At 32.5% G+C, this 21869-nt stretch overlaps 1 protein-coding gene across 2 annotated transcripts in view; it reads right to left on the bottom strand.

Moving 5' to 3' along the window:
* The window catches only part of LOC145260304 (transmembrane protein 87A-like), a 135573-nt gene that overhangs the window by 61453 nt on the left and 52251 nt on the right, over nucleotides 1-21869 (bottom strand). The window contains exons 3-5 of one of the 2 annotated variants that reach the window (XM_080118191.1): nucleotides 10321-10421; nucleotides 8533-8637; nucleotides 6048-6077 (exon numbers count right to left, since the gene is read on the bottom strand). In XM_080118191.1, coding sequence (XP_079974317.1) covers nucleotides 6048-6077; nucleotides 8533-8637; nucleotides 10321-10421 — 236 coding nt within the window. The remainder of the gene's footprint in view (nucleotides 1-6047; nucleotides 6078-8532; nucleotides 8638-10320; nucleotides 10422-21869) is intronic. The other variant, XM_080118192.1, reaches the window with a different exon arrangement.

The following is a 21869-nucleotide window of genomic DNA, read 5'->3' as shown; positions in this document are numbered from 1 at the left end:
ACTAATTTTTTTTTATCACTAACTCTAAATTTAACTGGTAAGGTCGTAAAAATGTGCATAATCGCTTAAGTAAACCATCCCACAAAATCAACACACAAAATTTATCTCCAGGAGCAAATATAACAATTGTAAATCAACTACTCTAAAATGCAAGAAAGTCTCAGAAATTTATACATGAACCTGATTCACCACTTTAAATTTGTAAATATTTTTTTTGGTTTCTTCCCTTTAAGTTTTTCAAGGTGTTCACACATAATTGTCTATTAAAGTAGGAGCTCAGTTTTGAATTTTTTACGTGAGGTATGAATGTTTGTATTGTTTTCATTGTTCGGACAATTATTATACATAGGAAAGTCTTAAAAAGTACCCTAGTGACCCCTAAAAATTTACCTTTTTTTTTAATATAATTTACGGATACACTCAAACTCAAAGTCTGATTTCTTAGAATACAGAGCTAACCTCCTTTTCCTTAGTTGAAAAAAATATGGAATTACACCTGATGAAGGTTGTAGGTTTCGACTAAAACGTGCCAAAAACACTCAGGATTAATTTAGTTGGTTGTTTTTGTTTTACGGCATATCAACTCTTTTCAAGTTATTTAATGCCGAATCTAGTGATTCGGAAGAAATAGTTTTTTAATAGAATATATTGTTTTGTTTTTTTCAAGTCTGTTTCTATTTAACCCATAGTTGGGACCCTAACAGATACTACCACTCCAGGTCAGAGTGGACTTGGGAGCAATGGCAATTAAAGGGTGGCTCCACACTCCCCAAAGCCCGCAAGCTGGGGCCTTACCATCGGATAAAGTTTAAGGTCATATCCAGGATCCCCAGGATTAGAATAATTGTCCGAACAATCAAAACAATACAAAGTAGAATTTCATTGTTACTAAGAAGGGGGGGGGTAGCTGAGGATGTTAATCCACAACAATAATAATATAGCAAAAGCATTTAATTCCTATAATGATAAATTCGAATATAAGTATGCAACAAAAATTCATAAGAATGTTAGTATTTTATTTATTTTATTTTTTTCATAAAACTCACAGTAAATAACTTTAATGTAGTTTTAAAAAAATATACTTACATTTTAATGTTGGAAAATAAATTTTTCACTGTCTTGTCAGTAGAAGAAAAATCTAACAGCCAAATTGTTTCAATAAACCAAGAATCATTTTTATTACTAGTCTTTGATTTTACTGTCTTCTACCTCAACATCAACCTATCTTTTATATATTCAGAAATTTTGGAAAAATCCAAGAAGTCTGTTCTCGCACGGAAGCATGAAAATCTTCTAATTCAGAAATTCATTTATACCTAACACAAGACGAAACCTTTGAAAATATCTAAAGTTTGTTCTTCACACTTTTTGGCCAATGCTTATATATTTGTCAATGCTGACTGGAGGACCAGATAATAAGAACACAGACAAAAAAAAAACCAAAAGCATCAAATGAATAAATTTCAAAAATAAAAAAAAGACACTTTCTATTTTATCTTTAATTTAATTATCAATGAGTTTTTGACAGTATTTTTCTTGGCAAAAATGTTTTACTTAATTTTGAAATATTTTTCCGGAAGCTTGTAAAATCAACTGCATTCTTAAAAGTTTATGTAGCAAATTTATACAAAGCTTGATTTTTTTTTTATATGCAAGTAAAATAAATTTACTTCATATTTTGATGTTACAGGGTGACCAAAAAAAAAAAGCAGACATTCAATTGTTTTTCTGAGCATTTTACAGTCAACGGAGAAAAAAAGGCCAAAGACCCTAGTGTTTTGATGTGATGTTTTGAATATAATAAACTAGTTATGATCAAAGTTTCATTTCATTGGAACAAAACACTAAGAAACAGGGCCTAATTAGAGTTGGGGCCCGTTTTTTGGGGGTCACCCTGTATTATGATTTATAGAGTTCAGTTTTATTGTACTTTAAAAGAAATTTTTTTTTTTTTTTAACATAGAAGTCAACACTTATCAAGACCCGGAGGCCACTCGAGGATAAGGATTAATGAGTGTACAATAGTCAATGGGATAATATAGTAATCATTAGAAGTGTAAATTTGGTAAATCAGATTCCTTAAAACCATTATTTATCATTTGTACCAGCAATGGAAAAGAAGTTTTAAAAAATCATTTTTAGAATCAGAAATTAGGCGAATCTTGATTCTTCACCGAATGGATTTACTAGCGCCATTTTTGTTCTACAGAATGGCTCAACACTTAATAGATATGGAGAAAAATTCAAGTGGAAACTGGATAAGTGGAGGACAGGTGTCATTTCAAAGTTTTTTTTCTCTCAGATGAGTTCCCTTACCAAGCCTTTAGAGTCCAGTTTACCCTACCATTGAATGATGAGATGGACTGATACGTTGCCTCAGAGGATTAGAAAATCTTGATTACATTTACTTGGACATATGCAATAGCTAACATTCTTAAATGGTCATCTCAGTACTGACCAGGATCAACACTGGTTGTGCAACTTTGGTAATACGACACGAACCCGTGTTTCCGTGTGATATCGCCATAATTCAAAGCCATTAAATCAACTGCTAATAATATAAGTTACAAAACCTTGAAATTTATTTTATTCGTCCATCTAAATGGAACAACTGAGAGAAATATAAAAATATAATTCAAATTTCTTGAAACAAATGTTATTTATTGGAGCCCTACATGGGTAAATAGAGATTATGCTAACTAGTATGAATTTCAGGAGTGTTACATTAAGGACATGTCAGGACAACATGACAGTGAATGGAAACAGACCCAGTACATCCACCAAATGAGGTGATAGGGGTCAAGAGTCATTTCTCTAGACAAAATACTTGTAGATAATGCATGCCAAGGTTAACAGCATGACGGTGGACACAGAAATGGCACTGCACATATGTGACCGAAAGCAAGGCCCATACGCATAAGTGTGGGCCTCAGGGGCATAAATCATGGTGAATTTCTGAGTGTAGTGAGTCTTGGTTTCAGAGTCTGGTAGATCCTTGCATGTCATATTAGCAGAAGTAGAGGACAACGAAACAGAAAAATTCAACACAACACACTAGAAGCAGATATTAAATTTTTAGAACTTGTATCACATGTTCGACACAAAGTTTCCAAACTGATTGAGGTGAGGAAGTGGACCACACCAGATGTGCTGACAATCTAGAAATCTAATAGGAATTTCCTTGAGACCTGTTCATTCATCAGCCATTTTGTTTTAAGGTTAGAAAAATTTTTAAAGTTCATGTAACAGGAGATGCAGAACATGGAAAGGGGGGAGGGGAAGGCTAAGGAAAAGATGTAAAGCAACAAGGATAGATTTGAGAGAAAGCCGCAGAAGTAAATGTCTGACCAGAGTTTGGAAATCAATTTCTTAAAGCCATTCAACACATGCCAACATTTAAAACCGGATGTTAAACTAAATATGTTGATGATGATACACACAACGCAGCGATGAACCTGTACGAGAGTGGCCACACCCTAAAAATGTTTTTCACCTTTTTTTAAACTTTTTTCCAACGATTATCATAGATTACAGATTTAAGTATCATATTAGCAGAAAAAAATTAAAAAAAAAAAAAAATTAAATGATTTTAAGACGGGAGTTCACTTTCTCGTTATAATGTTCTACTTCAATGCTACCTGACTTACTGTTCATTTCTTTATTGACATGATTAGTCACATGACCAGTGAGATTTCCTTAAATTCTCTTACACCACAGTAGTAATTGTGGCCTACCAGACCAACACAAAACCTATTTTAAAAAAGCTTGTTTGCTAGGGGTTTTCTGGTGTGCTGAAAATGAACTTTTCCACATGTTTCATGTCATAATGTAATGCGGTGGCCATATTTGTTCCAAACAGAAACGATGTAATGAATTTTCAAGATAATGAAGAGTTCATCTTTTTTTTATATAAAAAAAAAAAAAATGTGCACACTTGCGCGTACAATATTGGCAGCACTTATAACTTAATATCCGGAAAACTACTCATTTGCGGAAAATTTAAATGCGATACTCATTTTCAGCAGACTCGAAAACTGCAAAATGTTGTCATTTTAAAAGGAAATGTAAAGGTGAAAGCCAAGTAAAATTTTACAAATATGGCAGCCACGTTACATTACTACATGACACATGTGGAAAAGTATCTTTTCAGTATTTTGAAAACTAGTTGCCGGCCCCAATTTTAAATGTGATATTCGTTTTCAGCACACCCGAAAAACCCAAGTTTTTTAAAGTAGATTTTGTGTTGGTCTACCAGGTCACAATTACCAGTGTGGTGTAAGGGAATTTAAGGTAATCTCACCAGTCATGTGACTAATCATGTGACATGTCAATAAAGAAATGGACAGTAAGTCCCCAAGTCCAGGTAGCAATGGAGTAGAATGTTATGAGAAAGCGACCCCCCCCACTTCTTAAAAATCATTAAATTTATTTTTTTTTTTTCAAAGTTTTTTCTGTTAATATGATACTTAAGTCTGTAAGCTAGGATAATCATAAAAAAAGTAAAAAAAATGGTGGGTGAGTACTGTCATACAGGTCCACCAATGCAGCCAATATAAATGTTGTTGCTTTTCATTGTAACACGTTAGATGAAACAATAGCAGCAGTCATCAGCATAAGTAGCCATAAATAAAAATTAAAAAAAAGAAAAGGTTAGTCACTCATCAAAGAAAATGGATGAGGGTTTTTGAGTTAGTAGATGTAGAACAGTTGAACTGACATGGTCAGTTGGCAGGGAAAACCCAAGTGGAAATGATGAGGATAGATTTGATAGATGTAGGGATAAATAAAGACCTGGTGCCAAAGATAGGTTAGTTTGGAAGTGAGTTTATAAACACCATCCAAAGCATGCCAGCATGTAAAATGGATTTTAAACCGAATATTATTAACATACATGAAAAAATAATTTTTTGAAGTTAGATTGTGAAAAAAAAGTTAAAAAATATTTTAAAAGTTTAGTAAATCTATGCTAATTTTAAAAAAAAATTGTTTTTACCAATAGTGATAGAAAATTGATGACTTATTTTTATAAAAAATAATGTTCAATATAAAAATACAACAAAAAAATGGAAAATTCAGATCACACTTGAAAATTATATAAATATAAGCTTCAATATACTTATTTTGATGTTTCTCTTCCAATTTCAAATAATGTTAGATTAGAGTACTAACAAATGTATTTGTTAATTTAAAAGTTTTAAAAAAAATTAGCAAATTAATAAAAATTCCAACAAGTCAGACTATTTTTTTTTTTCGTTTTTCTCCTTTAAATCAAAGCACAAATGATCACTGCAGCCATCATTGTTATTGTAAATAATGATACTTTCATCTTTTTAAAGCTGTTTTTTTTTTTTTTTTTGATGTTTCTGTTCTTATCTTGAGTGTGATTTTCACAATGTTTTGGTCGATGTAACTTCTAACCTTCAGGTGTATCTTGTCAAACTTGGGAATTTGGATGGAATTTCGAGCAGAACTTTTTATGTACTCAACAGGAGTGGCATGAACTTGTTCTGTCAGCCATGACTAGATAGAGGTCCTAAGTAATTCGCAAAGTAGATACACCTGAAGAAGGTTGGAGGTTACGTCGACTGAAATGTTGTAAAAACCACACTCAAGATGAGAACAGTAGTCCAATGAATACAACTAATACTGTTTTTTTTTTTTTTTTATTTCAATACTTTTTAACTGGTTTTGAAAAATTATTTTTCTTTCTTCCACACAATTTTTAAATGTCTAAAATTTTAATTACATTTTTTTTCAAACAGGATTTTAGCAGGTTTATATTATTTTTTTTCATAGGACTGCTAAAATATTGTTGAAAAAAAATAAATAAAAAATAAGATACTTTTTACCATATATACTTTTACATTTTTCATATGTAACCTTAATTGGTCAATCAATATTCTAGTTAAAAAAAAAAAAAAACATGAATTTTTTTTTAACAATTTGAATTTGTAACCCGTAATGCAAAACAAAAGATGTTTTTATGAGGCGATAGTACAGAAGTGTTAGTTTAAAAAGAAGTTGGAATATTGAGAAATAAATATTACCGCTGGATAAATTACACTTATGTTCCATTTCTGAAAATAAGCAACAAGTATGACAATAAAATTTATTTTATTTGTTGAGTTAGCCCATTACGGGCATTCTGGTAAAAGCACTATAAATAAAAATATACAATCTTATTTCAACATTAAGAGAATTTTTGGAGCTTATCCAGAATTTTGTCTTGTATTGAAAAACAAAAAACATCTATATCATGTACATACTTGTGATAAAGCAAAAATATCATATTCCAAAAATTAAGTTAAGCGGTTTAATTTTTATAAAGGAAATCATTTTAAGCAATTAATGGGAATTTGTAGGCATTAAAATATTAATTTATTAAGTATGAATCATTGTTAATGCATGCTTAATAACTCTTTCTTAAATTTTTTTTTGGGTTTTTTATTTTTCCAAAAAGGTGGACGAGAATCATTTCTTGAATACTCATAAAATTTGACTGTTTTATTTAAAAATAAACTACTCAATCAATGTACATGATTTTTGGAATATGATATTTTTGTTTAGTCACAGGTACGTACATCATACAGACTTACATATTTCGACTTTATCAGGCAAAACTCATTTTGTAAGTCTGCTGTTAGATTTATGAAACAATTAAGATTTATAATTGCCAACAGAAAATAAACATTTTTGTTTAGGCTAGACTTGTGGATTTTGTTTTGGAGAGAAAGTTCCTTTGTTGCAACACTGACTGGATGGAATAACAACTGTGGACCGACACAACAAATGGGACCATCATAGATGGTACAGTGAACACACACAAGCAAGTTCATACAATCAGCAGGTTCTGTTGACAATGGACGAAGTGTGGGCATTAAAAGATACTTCAAACTATCTTACATGAAATTTAGGGATTAATCCAGTAGTTCCCAAGTTTTATTATATGGCCCATCATTGAGCTATTTATTATGTGGCCCACTATTGAGCTATTTATTATGTGGTCCACTATTGAGCTATTTATTACGTGGTCCACTATTGAGCTATTTATTACGTGGCCCAATATTGAGCTATTCATTACGTGGCCCAATATTAAGCTATTCATTATGTGGCCCACTATTGAGCTATTTATTACGTGGCCCACTATTGAGCTATTTATTACGTGGCCCACTATTGAGCTATTTATTACGTGGCCCACTATTGAGCTATTTATTACGTGGCCCACTATTGAGCTATTTATTACGTGGCCCACTATTGAGCTATTTATTACGTGGCCCACTATTGAGCTATTTATTATGTGGTCCACTATTGAGCTATTCATTATGTGGTCCACTATTGAGCTATTCATTATGTGGTCCACTATTGAGCTATTTATTATGTGTCCTACTATTGAGCTATTCATTATGTGTCCTACTATTGAGCTATTTATTACGTGGTCCACTATTGAGCTATTTATTATGTGTCCTACTATTGAGCTATTTATTATGTGTCCTACTATTGAGCTATTTATTATGTGGTCCACTATTGAGCTATTTATTATGTGTCCTACTATTGAGCTATTTAAATTTCCATGTCACATTTATCACAAAAAATGATTATTTAACAAATGTGATTCTTAACGCATGTTCAGTCAATCTGCATGGGTATCATCTTTGATGACATTTCAAATTGAAGAAAAACAAATAAATTTCCAACCGAACTGTGACAGATTGAGGAAAATTCCATTTCAAACTGCAGTGTGGGATCTTTGGCGAGTGTTGTTGCCATCAATCATAGTCATCATCACTTTCATATCGTGAAATATGATGAACTTTTTGTGTTGACAACCCCAAAACGTGAAATAAATTTTTGGCATGCTTCATCTTTTTTTTTTCATTCTACATTTACCCTATGCTCCGGGATTCACATCAAATTCCTTTCACCATACACAGTCAAAGAACTCTAGCCATCTTGCTTTAGAGCAGTGGTTCCCAAGTTTTTTTGGGTTTTTTTTGGGGGTTTTTTTGGGGTTTTTTTTACATGGCAGTACACTATTAAGCTATTTAAATTTTGCGGACCACTTATGACAAAAAAATTAATATCTAATAACGTTTACCAATGTTCATTGTTATGGAAAATTAAAAACATAAAATTTAAATAAATGATTTATTTCTTCTTTTTTAATATTAAAGCAACAATATCACAGAAGTAATAATGTGTGAGTATTTATTAGTAAAAAAACAATTCCAATTTGAATGGTTTTAATAGTATTTTCCACCCATAATAACTTGTAACTTCCATTTATAACCTATTCGTGGTACACTAGTAATCATTTTGCATCACACCAATGTGAGAGAGCACAGCCGAGTTAGGAACCACTGAGTTAATCCCTCAATGCAATTATGCACAGAAAAAAAAAAAAAAATTAAACGAGGTCATCTATTTTTATATTGTTTTTTTATTCCCTGTTTTCTTATTGATAACAAAGTTATATTTGACACCTGAGTGATGACAGCTAAGACTGATAGTTTAAAAAAGAATCCTGAAACTTACTGGCAGGGAAGTAGGCGTTTCACATTTTACAATAGCGGAGCTGCGTCTAATTTCAGATTTTGAACCGCTTGAACTTCGTGTCATCATGTACTGCGAAATCCTTTCCTACAAGAAAAAAAATTAATTTAAATATTAACTATGAGAATACCAGTTACAGGATGGGTAAAATTAATTTTCAAAATAGTTTTGCACAACTTTTAAGTCCTTTTATGCAGATAAAAATAAATATAAGGATATGAAACTTTGATAAAAATCACATTTATTAATTTGACATTAGAAAATGTCTAAAACTTAAGGCTCAAGCAAAATGGATCTGAAGAAGAAATTAAAATTCAAACTTGATTGATGTCTAATAACTACGGGTCAAAAAAGAGAGGGTATAGAGAGAAAGAAAAATAAAAGAGAACAGATGGAGCAAGAAAAAGGACAGATAGAAGAGAAGAGAGAGAAAGAGAGCAGGAATAAAAAGAGAAGACTGATTCTGCTACTATTTAATTTTAGTGAGTCTTTATGGGGACAATGCATAATAATAAACAAATAAACGGATATAAACAAAATATAAGCTGACATACAATGCCCACTAGACACTATCCTCGAGTGTCTAATGTCTCTCTGTACAGGGGTTTGTCAGAACAACCTGGCATGAGGAGACTTTTTCCTGGAAGTAAGCCCTGACTAAATATTCAAAATCACATTTCGTATTCGCTGCCCAAATAAGATCTCTTCACCATGGCTAACTTACATCAGCTTTTGCGAGGAATGGTGCACCTTCTCCAAGTGATGTTACCTCAAGTAATAGCATGAAGCTGGATACTCCACCAGACTAGATAAATTCTTTTGGAAGACCAAAAGAAAAGATGTACGGCAAGATATAAAAATGGTTAATTGGGTACAATTTCTTTACTAACTCAGTGTTTGAGAAATGCAGTTTAATGAAACATTCGAATACATACGAATCTCATATAGAGTTCAGATGTTAGCCCCATGCCGTGGGCCCCTTGATGAAGTAAAATAAAACAAAAATTAAAACTAAGTCTCTTTCCAACACACACAAAAAAAAAAAAGTGAACAGAAAAAAGGTGAAGTACTGGTAAAGTGAACCTTTCCCTGATAAAGAGCGCCCAATGGCTGTGATATATGGGTGTGCAAATAATGAAGAATCTGATTGTCTAACAAACTCAACACCATGAAAATATATAAAAAATGCACAGTTGCATCAAATCCATGCAATAGTCTGATGAATCCTCACATGGATGAAATGCAGAAAATTCTATGTAGCTTAATTGCCATATATATTTTCAAAACATTTATATATAATGTAATTAAGTTTAAATGCATTGAACAAAAAAAAAAAAGTCAAGAATTTTTCAAAAGTGCTCAATACATATGTAAAGCTATTATAAGTGAGATTATATAACCATCAGAAAAATCCTATGTGGATTAATCTATGTTTCAACGATATTAATCGTCTCCTCAGAGGTTCAAGTTAAAATGGTTAAATGGAAGGCTAATCTACTAAATACTACTAAAGAAAAAACAAAACTAAAAACTAAAATATACCTCCAATTTCACAATGTATATTCAGGAATATATGGATCAAATTTTAAAAGATTTCATTGTATGGATTCCAAAAATGTCCCTGTAAATTCTTGTGCTATTTTTAACTTTTTATTGTGCAATTTATTTCAAAAACGCATTATATTGGAAGAAAAATTACATTGTGCTGAAGATTTCGTTTTTGAAATTTCTTTTGCTAATAAAATAAATGATTTTAATTGTGATTCTTACCGAATCATCGCCAATCATCACCAATTCGTTGGCGCAGCTTGAATAGCGTAAACTCCAAGCGATTTCCAAGTTAACGGCTGTCTCTTCTGAATGGCAGGAAACTGTAATGAGAAACAAACTCAATGAAATAAATATTGTGTGTTGACGGAATGAAATGCCGATTCCATAGAGAATATTATTGAAAAGTCTTTTTCTGTTGCACTTTTTTTTCTTTACTTTTATTCACTCTGAACAAGACTTATTGCCACCGAGATGCAAGGGATTACTATGATGAGGGGTCAGATTTCTAAGGAAGCATCCTAAGTGAAGACGTGTGCAGCAAGATGTTTGTTTACATTGCATTTAAATTTCTGCATGTTGGTACTGACAGAAAAAAAGGGAGGCATTAAAAAAGTAAGCAGTTGAAGGAAAGAAGCTATTAATGTAGAACAATTTCTGGCATCCAGGGGACCGCTACAGTGAATGGGATACAACTTTGCTACTGACGGAGTTGGTTGAGGGTATTCACATTGAGGGGGTTAACAATGCAGTAAATCAATCGGAACACATTCCATTGAAATACTACAAAAGTAAGGCAAGCATTGTAGTGTAACATTGTGCTGATGGGACAGACATTGGCACTTGGTAGACGGTACAAGATCTATTAGATTAGAAACTGTTTTTCCACCTTGTCCAAGAGAGAGAGAGAGAGAGAGAGAGGTTAATGTTGATGCACCATCCCAGATATGGCAACAACACTCCAGTCATATGTGAATGGTGGTTTTATAGAGATATAGGATACTGGCAGGTGTGAAAAAATTTTTAGCCCAGAGGGATCCCACTTTTTTGCGGCAGACTTGGCAATATCTATATATCTATTTCAATTAATGTTTGGCCAAAGATTTGGCTATGTTATACTCTCAGAAAGAGTGTGGACTGATGGCAATTGCTGGTTGGAAAGATTTCTTCTAATTGTTAAAGAACCGATCTTCATGTATGTACATCTGCTTTTATGCACATGTTGAGAATAGAATGTTGTGTCATCAGTAAATGTACCCATCTCAAATGTGATTGCATTAGGAGGTCATTTATGAAATCGGGACTGATAAAAGGTCCAAATATTACGCACCTGCATTAATGACGTGTTGTTTAAGTGTATGGCCATTCAAAGACAACATTGATCTTTCTTTTTATCCAAGAAGAATCTGATTATGTTAAATACTTATCCAATAATTCTGTACAAATTAATTTTTCTGAAATGTTTCTTCATGTCGGACAAGGGATATATTATATGCTACCAAAATATTTTCACTTACCTTAACCAGCGTATATGCGTTCAGAGACGGTCGTTAGGATATCCATGGTATAATGAGCTTGCCTAAATCCATACAACCAGAAAAAAGTTTTGTATTTTTAAGGTGGTGGACTATCAATATCATTAGATTAATTACCAATTCAGAGATATTAGCAAAGATCCATAAGAAACTTATAGAGTGATAATTTTATAGGTGCCAATTCATGCAGGAATCAACATCAGCAATTTTTACCAACTGCTGCATCTTTTTTTTTTTTAACTAACAATTGAGGTCTTTCTAGAAATAATTCTGACTAAAACTATATCGGAGATCCAATACCAACAATAGAATCTTCAGATTCATGTAATATGATGATGAGCTTGGGTTCTTAGTAGTTGGATGTTTACATCCATTGTATAGAAGTAGGTATATTCCATAGTCAGATTTTGCCATAGTTTGATTGATCCACATTAGTCAATGGAATGCTCTGTGGTGGCTCAAATGGCAGAAAACTCGCGTTGCATACAAATCAGGGCGAAACACGAGTCTAGGACTTCCAGTCTGTGGCTTTCATGGTTTGTGTTAGCTGGACAAGTTTTTATTTTTCAGAAAAACATTGAGGAAACCAATGCTGATAATAAAATCTTGAAATTCATATGAGATGATGATTAATAATTAAATCGAACAAAACTAATGCACATTATTAAAAATGATCATAATTGGTAGAAAAAAATGTACACAGAACAAATGGAACACAAAAGATTAATAGATTGCCAGAGTAAAGGTTTTTGAATTTTTGAGATGAGGATTGATTATTTGGATTATTTGGGTTCTTCATGTTACTGTTCTCATCTTGAGTGTGATTTTCACAACATTTTAGTCAAAATAACTTCCAACCTTCTTCAGTTGCATCTTGTTGAACCTGGCTGACAGAACGAGGGCATGCTACCCTGTGGATTAAATAAAGCGTTCCATTGGAAATCCCGTCCAGATTTCCGAGTTTGACAAAAAGATGCAGAGTTCAACAAGATACGCCTGAAGAAGGTCAAAGGTTACATCGACTAAAACATTGTGGAAATAACACTAAAGATGAGAAGAGTAGTCGGAAGACTCTAAATAACATGCATAATTGTTCCTCAATTTTGGTTTTTTGCATGTCAATTTAAAAAAAAAAAAAAGAGAAAACAGGATTTTACTTAAATATATTTTTTTTTAACAGAAACAAAATATTCAAGTTCTGTAGACAGGAAGATGGTGATAAAAGAAAAAAAAAGTATTTCCCATTAAAATTCAAATTTAAAAAACAAGTGATGCATGTTCCCCTGTGAGTGCACAGTGAATGATGCATAAAAAAATGACTAAGTTCAGCATTTGCCCCCCCTCCCATTTAGCCCCCAAAATTCCCCAGGGGACGGCAAATCCTGGTGAAAATGAACAAACGATGCAGTTTTAGGCGTTAACATATGTAAATTTGAGTTCTGCACCATGCAAAAAAAGAAATAACTAAGTGAATCATTTGCCCCCTCCCCCCCATTTAGACCCAAAAGTCCCCAAGGCCTTAACATATTTAAATTTGAGTTCCACACCATGCAAAACTACTACATAGACATACACAGAAAATTTTGGACAAATATGGTAAAATAATCCCAAAAATAGAGTATTTTAATTAGCCCTAAAAGAGCCCCTGAGACATACCCAAGAGTTATCACGAAGTATAGACAAACAAAATTATACAGAAATCAGTTAGTTCCAACTTTTCAGAAAGTTTTATAAAAATCCAAGGCATCAATTTTTTTTTTAATGAGCACAAAAGTGTCAATTTTAGCCATTTTAACCCGAAAGGCACCTCCCAGGGGGACAACCGGAGTTTTCCCAGAAAATCCATTCTGTTACTTTTTTACTCATATAATGTTTAATGTTTGTTTCAAAAAATTCCAAGGCGTAGTTATTTAGAAAGGTATGGACAGATGAATGGACAAACTGACGAACAGACAACGGTGAATTTAGTAAATTCACCGTTGTCCATTTGTAAATATTTACAGGTCCACCTTCCTTTTGTTGGGGAACCAAAAATTAAACGTTTTTAATTAAATGTTTACAGTACTTCCTTGTGGTCATGCCAGGCCACTAACATATACATATATACACACACACACTCATATATACACATACACACACACACTCATATATACACACATATACACACACACACACTCATATATACACACACACATATACACACACACACACACATATACACACACACACACACACACACACACACATATACACACACACACACACACACACATATACACACACACACACACACACACACACACTAAATGTCCAACCGAATGGTAGAGATGAGCAAATAAAGCAATGATTTTGTATTTTAGTTATTTTCTCTTCGATCGATTCCACAGACATTTGTCCATATATGCAAAGCACACATGGATTTTCCTAGTATAATTTTGTATTTTACCTCCTTTTAATCTATAAGAATACTTGCATGAGAAGTCTATAGTGAAGCAAGGGTTACTCAATCACCAACAATACCTATCCTTAACCAGCATTGCTGGAGTCTAGTGACAAGAAAAAGTCCAAGATAACTGGAGACAATGTTGGGATAAACAGGTTTCCTTATAAAAGAAATACATATTATATACGTTTGAAACCAAAAACAACGAATTATTACAAAATAAACAGACATTTATTTTGTTTGAAAATTATGTTGAAATTCATAAATATATTTCGAGACAAAGTCTCATCTTCAGTATGTCTTTCTTTCTTTTTTTTTACTTTCTGATCCTCTGCCCCAACAACACCATGGCAAAAAAAAAAAAAAAAAAAAAAGAAAGAAAGACATACTGATGATGAGACTTTGTCTCGAAATATATTTATGAATTTCAACATAATTTTCAAACAAAATAAATGTCTGTTTATATTGTAATAATGCGTTGTTTTTGGTTTCAAACGTATATAATACATATTTATTTTATTCAAACTCAACCGGTGCTTCTAAGGAACATAAAAAAATCTAAAGGTTTCCTTATGTTCGACCAGTTACACAACCAACGCTTGAGAATCTAGTCTATCTTACTATTTGAGTCATTATATGGCATAGTCAGGCTGATACACCAGTTTCCATTCGATCATCAAATAATCTTAAGAAATTGAAATTCAAAGAATCTTGCTTAATTACTGTGTAATGATAATGGATCAAATTCAATGTAAATCTGAAATATTTGAATTTTTAAATGGGCGATTGTGCCTCTAAAACACTTAAAATATTAAAAAAACGAAAATTTAGAAAATATTTATTAATGTCTAAACCTCATGTTTAAAATGAAAACTTACATTAAAACTTCAAATATCAGAGATATCTGAATTTTCATGAAAAGCTACCAACCTCTTATTCTTTTTTTTACTTCCTCTACATAAAAAAGTAAATTAAATATAGCTCACATTATGACCATGGGTGACTGTGTTTCAAAATGTATAATGATTGGTTAATTAGTTTAGGAGTGTATCCTGCACATACAAATATATAAACTGATACACATCTTTATATGATCACAAGTGGTCTCATGCATCTTTTAAGACGAGTGTTATGATGTTTCTCATTATCATAAATTAAAGGTTTGTGATAATCTGCTCATCTTAACTTGTAAGAAATGGGATTTCTTTCAGATGACATCTTGACTACTTTTAAGCTATTTCTTGTCACGCATTCAGTTAAACTTTCTGAAGCAAAGTTTTTATCAGTTTTATAACGAACTAGCGAGGGGTACTCAGCGTTGCCCGGGTGTTTTTTGGGGTATGTGAAAAAAACCCGGAAATGTGAAAAAAAAACAGGTGCCCGTGAAAAAAAAAACGAAGTCTTCACGACGTGCAGTTGGAAAATAGTAAAGTGTTAAAAAAAAAACAGGTGCGTGTTTTTGATTGACGTGACGGCGATAGGTATTAAGCAGTAAGCATTTTGTGCGGGACAGTTTTTAATGAGGTCAATAAATCGGTTTGTTTGTTTTTAAAAACCCGCTCCCTGTTTATTAGGAGGAGCGAAATGAAAGCTACAGTCTGATATGACGAAGTCGACATTGAACAAACGTTACTTCTCTTGAGACAACTGGCTTTTGGCCTGTAATTAGAGTAGAGTTTCGCTTTTTTTTATACCGAAAACCGAATGTAACACGTGCCGATGCGGGAAATGTGGAATCGCTCCCTGTTTATTAGCGAGGGGTACCCGGCGTTGCCCGGGTGTTTTTCGGGGTATGTGAAAAAAAGCCGAAGCGTTGACGACGCGCAGTTGGAAAATAGTAAAGTGTTTGAAAACAAACAGGTGTGCATTTTTGATTGACGTGACGGCGATAGGTATTCAGCAGTTATTTTGTGCGGGACAGTTTTGAATAAATAGGTTTGTTTGTTTTTAAAAACCCGCTCCCTCGTCTCGAAATGAAAGCTAGAGTCTCATATGACGAAGTCGACATTGACCAAACTGGCTCTGGGCCTGTGATTAGAGTCAAGGTTCGCTTTTTTTATACTGAAAAGCGAATGTAATGCGTGCCGATGCGGGAAATGTGGAATAATTAAGGTTTGAAAGTGAATAAAATTAAATAGAGAGGCGAACTCCGTGGATAATTCGTAGATATTACAATTTCTAGATGATATAAAGTTTTAAAAAGTTGTGAAGCGAGCAAGCGCTTGTTTGAAAGAAGCCTTTCGTGGACATCGAGGAAAAGCGAACATACATACATACATTTTCGCTTTTATATTTATAGATTATAACTTATAAAACTTTGAAGTCTGTTCAAAATGGAAGGTGATCTGATTAACTCGTACCACTTGTACCCCCCCCCTCAACATACATACGCCAACCAACCTGATAAGTAGCAAAATCCCACCATTTCACTGTTGAGGTCCGTAGATGTTAGAAAGCCTTCTATTCTAATAGTTTCTTCTCTCGGACTGCGAGACTTGAGGATTCCCCTTCTTGTTTCCTGCTTCTCCAACTCTATTAACATGCAGAAATTTAAATGTAATGTCAACAGACATCTCACTACTCCACTTCCAAAAATTCCCTGTTATGACCAAGTGGCAATACCTCTTGTTTGAGTTAAGAAAAAAAAAAGTACAGATAGAACCTTTTTAACTTTTGGGTGCCGATGTACTACGTCAGTTATGAAACGTTTTTAATAGCAACTGAATAATGGAAAATCCATTTCTTTTTTTCAATTACTTTCATTCGCTGCCTGCAACATTAGCAAGCTACACTCCCATTTTTTTTTCAATACAGATATTGTAATTCAGGTATTGGACCGTTTATTTGTCAAGCTTAAAAATGACCTACATTTTTTACATAGTCTTTCTGTTTTTTTTCAACCAGAACTTGCTATACCATTGAAATGTAAAATACTGGAAAATAAAGAATAAAACTGCTTTATAACACGTATAGATAAATCTCCTTAATTATCGAGAAGATATATTTAATATTTATCCTATGAAAGTTTCTAAAAATAAACCATACTTTTATATTACAAGAACAGGAAGACCCAACATTACCCGGGATTGAATGAGGATCAACGAATGTTTCACACAATACTTTTGTCATCAGAAGCTGTTAAATCGCCCATTTTTCAATCAAATCGATTAATTGCCTGCTCTAGTTGGGGACCCACTACAGTGCATCAGGTGGAAGCTTCACATGACTCTCTGCAGTGACTTACTCCACAATACATTGTAGTCTACATTCAATGCCTTCATTAGGTCTCGAAAGACAACCCCCATAGGGGCAGCCACGCGTGTAATTGTGAGGCAAGGTCGCGCAATATCCAACCACACCTCTCCTGAATTGGCACTGTTTGAGTCCAGTGGCAAGGAGAAGACCAGGACGACTGGAAACAATGCAGAGACAAGCGGAGAGCACATACAGCACCCGGAAGTCGCAAATGATCACCCATTTAGTATTGACCAGGTTCAATGTTGCTTAACTTTGGTGGTCCAGCGGGAACCAGTGTGTCAACATGATTTTGGCATACAACATTGTACTGTAAAGAACTTGTTGATTTTATAAAATTATTTTTATAAAATTATTTTTTTAAAATTATTTTTTTAAAATTATTTTTTTAAAATTATTTTTATAAAATGGCTTGAATTAAAGTTTAAAATGCAAAAGTCAAGTATCGAACTATAGTTCAACTGTGTTTTAAACAGAAACATTCGTTTCGAATGTGTCTCAGTGATATTAAAGCAACTACTGTTGATTTTATACGCCAAATCCTTCTGTTTGTGCAGTGATAAAACTTCTCAGATGCATTTTTAATGTTAGGCTTTATAAGGATGTTAACTTTGGTCAAAATTAGACTGTTCCTTCTTTAATCAGATTTTTTTGATTATCAACTTACAAAACCTATCTAAGAAGACTTCCAGACACCTAAAATATACTTGTGTGAAATTACAAAAAATATCAGTGCAGCCATTTCAGAGTCCATAGGGAACAAACCCATACAGGCAAAGTTCCTTTAGTATACAAGTAGACATAGAGATACTAGAAGTCTGCCTTAGATTTGAATAAATCGATTTAAGAAACGAGTTATTAAAAGTAGTTCATATTTCAGTTTCAAATGTTTGGATCGAATAAAATTCAAGTTTTATTGAACTTTTTTTCTTTTTTTTTTCATACATGAAAAAAACAAACTAGTATGCGATACTGTTGGGCTAGTAAATCTCTATCCAATTTGAGAGTTATTGATAAGATTCAGAAGTATATTTGCAATTTGGTTGGCCTCTACCTATCATCTTCTTTGCATCCTCTCTCTCACAGATGTGATGTTGCTAGTCTCAGTCTCTTCTAGAAATACTATGTCATGTGTTCTTCAGAATTGTTTGATTCATTCTTTGCCTCTGCTTTCCGAACTCATTAGACTCACTGATCTAGTAGTCTTCATCAATCGACTGTTTTGATGACTCATAATACATCTTCCTATTCCAGTAGCTTCTTTCCAGGAACTGCAGGCTTGTGCGACTCTTTTCCTGCTGACTGTGTTCCTCCTATCTATAGCCTTAGTATTTTCAAGGGCATCTCGTCTTTGCAATAATCACCTTTTGTTCTTTTTCTTGCCTTGTCTGAAGCTAAAAAAAAAAACAGGTTTCATTTATTTAAAAAGATACAGAAAAAAGTCTGCAGTCTTGCATTTTAGCAATACAACAATTTATTAAGAAATTAGTAGTGGTGTGGAGGAATGACTGGCCTTGCCCTGTCATAATATACGCTTACATATTTTTTTTAATTCATGCAAATTTCATATTTATTATAGGTGCCAATTCAGTAGTACCGATTTCAAAAGTTAAAAATAACTTGGATTCCATCAGCTAGAATCAAAGCGAAAACATTTAGCACTCCAGCCACATTCCCTACTGTTTGAGCTATCGACAGATAGATAAGAAAGATTTAAAATTAAACCACTTCATATTACGAATGAATTTACACATGCACAAATATAATAGAACTATGTCGGCAAGTTGGAATGAATATTTCACATTTCAACATATTTCTGTATGCATTTTTCATCGATCCAAAGATTTTACTCGTTAGAAAGCATCTTTGCTGCATGATTACTATTTCCTGTTAATTTCAGTGTTATGTGACCAGCAGTTAAAGAGCTTATCGGTTAAATATTTTCACACAGACACACACGCATACATACATCCACTGTTTTATTCATATAGACTTTAGTTGGGACTGTGGTGAATTTAGCAGTGATCTACTCAAATCATCAAATTTGAGTCCCACAGATTTACTCCATCAAAACCCTATCAGAGGGTGTGTATAATTTCTTGATCTTTTGTGCAATTCATTAGAATTAAAAAAAACAAAAAACACATAATTGAACACCAATATAAAACGTGATGAATTGTGCAGAAGAAAAGTTCAAGGTCAAGTTTTGAGACCAAATTCTGTGGAAAACGATTACGAAAATAAATATTTATTCATGAGTTGTAAATACAGTATTACAGAAATTCATCTGTTTGCATTGTCTTTTTTCGTCAAGTTAATATCTTTCCGTTCCGCAGACATTGTTATATTTTACGAAGAAAAGATTACACATTTGCTTAACATTTATAATTTTTCAAATGTGTGTGATATATCACCATTGCTTGTCTTAATTTTTCTGCACTACGTAAAAGTCTGCCAGAGAAGGTTGTGACGATGACTATCATATCTAAGTTTAAAGCCGCCTCACAAACATTCAAAATATATTGTGAATATAAATAACTTCTGTGCTTTTACATAACTTGTTGACTTTGCTATTTTTTTGCAAACAAAAAATTTGATTTAAAATTAAAAAAAAAAAAAAATCATTACTGTGCATGTGCCCCCAAATAAAATTCCATCAAACTTTAATGTTTTGAAAATTACGTTAAAATTGAAAAGTTGCATTTCTTATGAAATTATATATATATTTCCTCAAAGCCTCTGGCCTTGATAGAGGGGAGATTAAAAATTGCTGCTATCGTTTCAAATGATCTGAAATAACAGCAAGGGGAGACTTGATTCCAAATATTTCTCATAATGTTATATCTGCCCTCTTTTGGAAATAATGTATGATTCTGAATAGATATTTTGTAATTCATGTGCAAAACTAGAAAAATTGACTATGATTGAAACATTTTATGACTGTAAAAAAAGTACCAAAATAGACTCTGGATGATCCCCTTAATGTGCGACCATAAGGGCAAATGTCACAGTCTGCTACACAATTCAGGTCATTACCTTTCCAACGAGCTTTCATTTGTTAAATTCTGATCAATAGTTACTGAAATTTGGAACTAATAAAATAAAATTGATAAAAAAAGCTGGTGTATGTATATATATATATATATATATATATATATATATATATATATATATATATATCTACACACACACTTGCAGCCAAATATATGAATATTGAAACGGTCATATTTTTGGTTCTGAAGCAAAACTACATGAAAATTTGTAGAATTTTTTAAGATTATACTACTATTCTATGGTTAAAATTTTATGACAATTGGTAAAAAACCTATATTTTCAAACCAATAAAATATGCCCAAATTTACCTACATTTGTATACATAGTGTCCTGGTAGGCAGCTTCAGTTTTGCTGCTTTGGTTGCCTCCTCTGTGGCCTTACCTAGGCTACTAATATATATATATATGTATGTATAAATAAATGACAAATGTCTACATGCCAAATTTCAAGATGTTGACCATCTTACCATTTATTTATTTAAGTACATTGAATAAACATATTTCCCCATAACTGTAGGAACATGTGATTACAGTTTGATAATTGCTTTATTTTGGTGATGAGAAAAAAAAAAAATAACCAAATGATTTGTTTATAAAAAGTACTACAGACCCTGTAATATATAGGGGAGGGGGGAGCCTTCCCCCTGTAAGTGTATTGATTTTATTGTCTTATTTTAATTAATATTGCCTTATTCGTTACTATCTGAGCCACGTCCATACATATATAAAAACTTAAAAAATAATGTTAAGCCTAGAAATGTATATTTGCGCATACATAGTCATATAGTCATGTTTAGTCGACTTACGCCAGCCAAGTTCCATTTTTTTTTTTTTTTTTTCAATTTTCTCCTTAACAATTTTAATCTGCTTAAACTGAATTGAATTTGTCCCTTATATATCAAGTTTCAAGTCTGTAGACCAAAAATTGACAGTAGTTTGGTAGAGCCAATTCCACACACAAACAGACAATATACAAGCAGGACTGTTCCATATTGCCTAAAACATGATTTAACTTTAAAAAAATAAATATCCAGATTACTTGTTCCTTTCATTTATATTTTGATTTCTTAAAAAAAAAATAAATAAATAAAAATAAAAAAAAATTATATATATATATATATATGCACACACACACACTGTATTATTTAAACATGTTTTCTCAGTCTAAGTGATTTTCTACTTCATGGACTGAGGACAGAAAAAGTATAGTATACCACACTTTAATGGTAATTTTATTTCAAAAAGTAAAAAAAAAAAATAAATAAATAAAAATAAACTGAAAATTAAAAATACTGTAAATTTGACAAATATTTAAATCCTGGACAGAATTAGAGACATACATGAAAAGTGCTGCTGATTAAAATCAATTTAGTATTATGCATGAAATTTCTTTAAATAAGTAAATATGCTGGGGTTATCTGTTTATTTCCTAGATGACAACAGAGAGAGAGAGAGAGAGGTTGGGAGGTTTAAAGAAAGATGCA

This window comes from Euprymna scolopes, chromosome 36 (genome assembly GCF_053919585.1).
Source record: "Euprymna scolopes isolate OS-2025 chromosome 36, ASM5391958v1, whole genome shotgun sequence".
Taxonomy (NCBI): Eukaryota; Metazoa; Mollusca; class Cephalopoda; order Sepiida; family Sepiolidae; genus Euprymna; species Euprymna scolopes.
The sequence above is the reverse complement of the archived record's forward strand: the minus strand, read 5'-3'. Positions and strand labels throughout refer to the sequence as shown.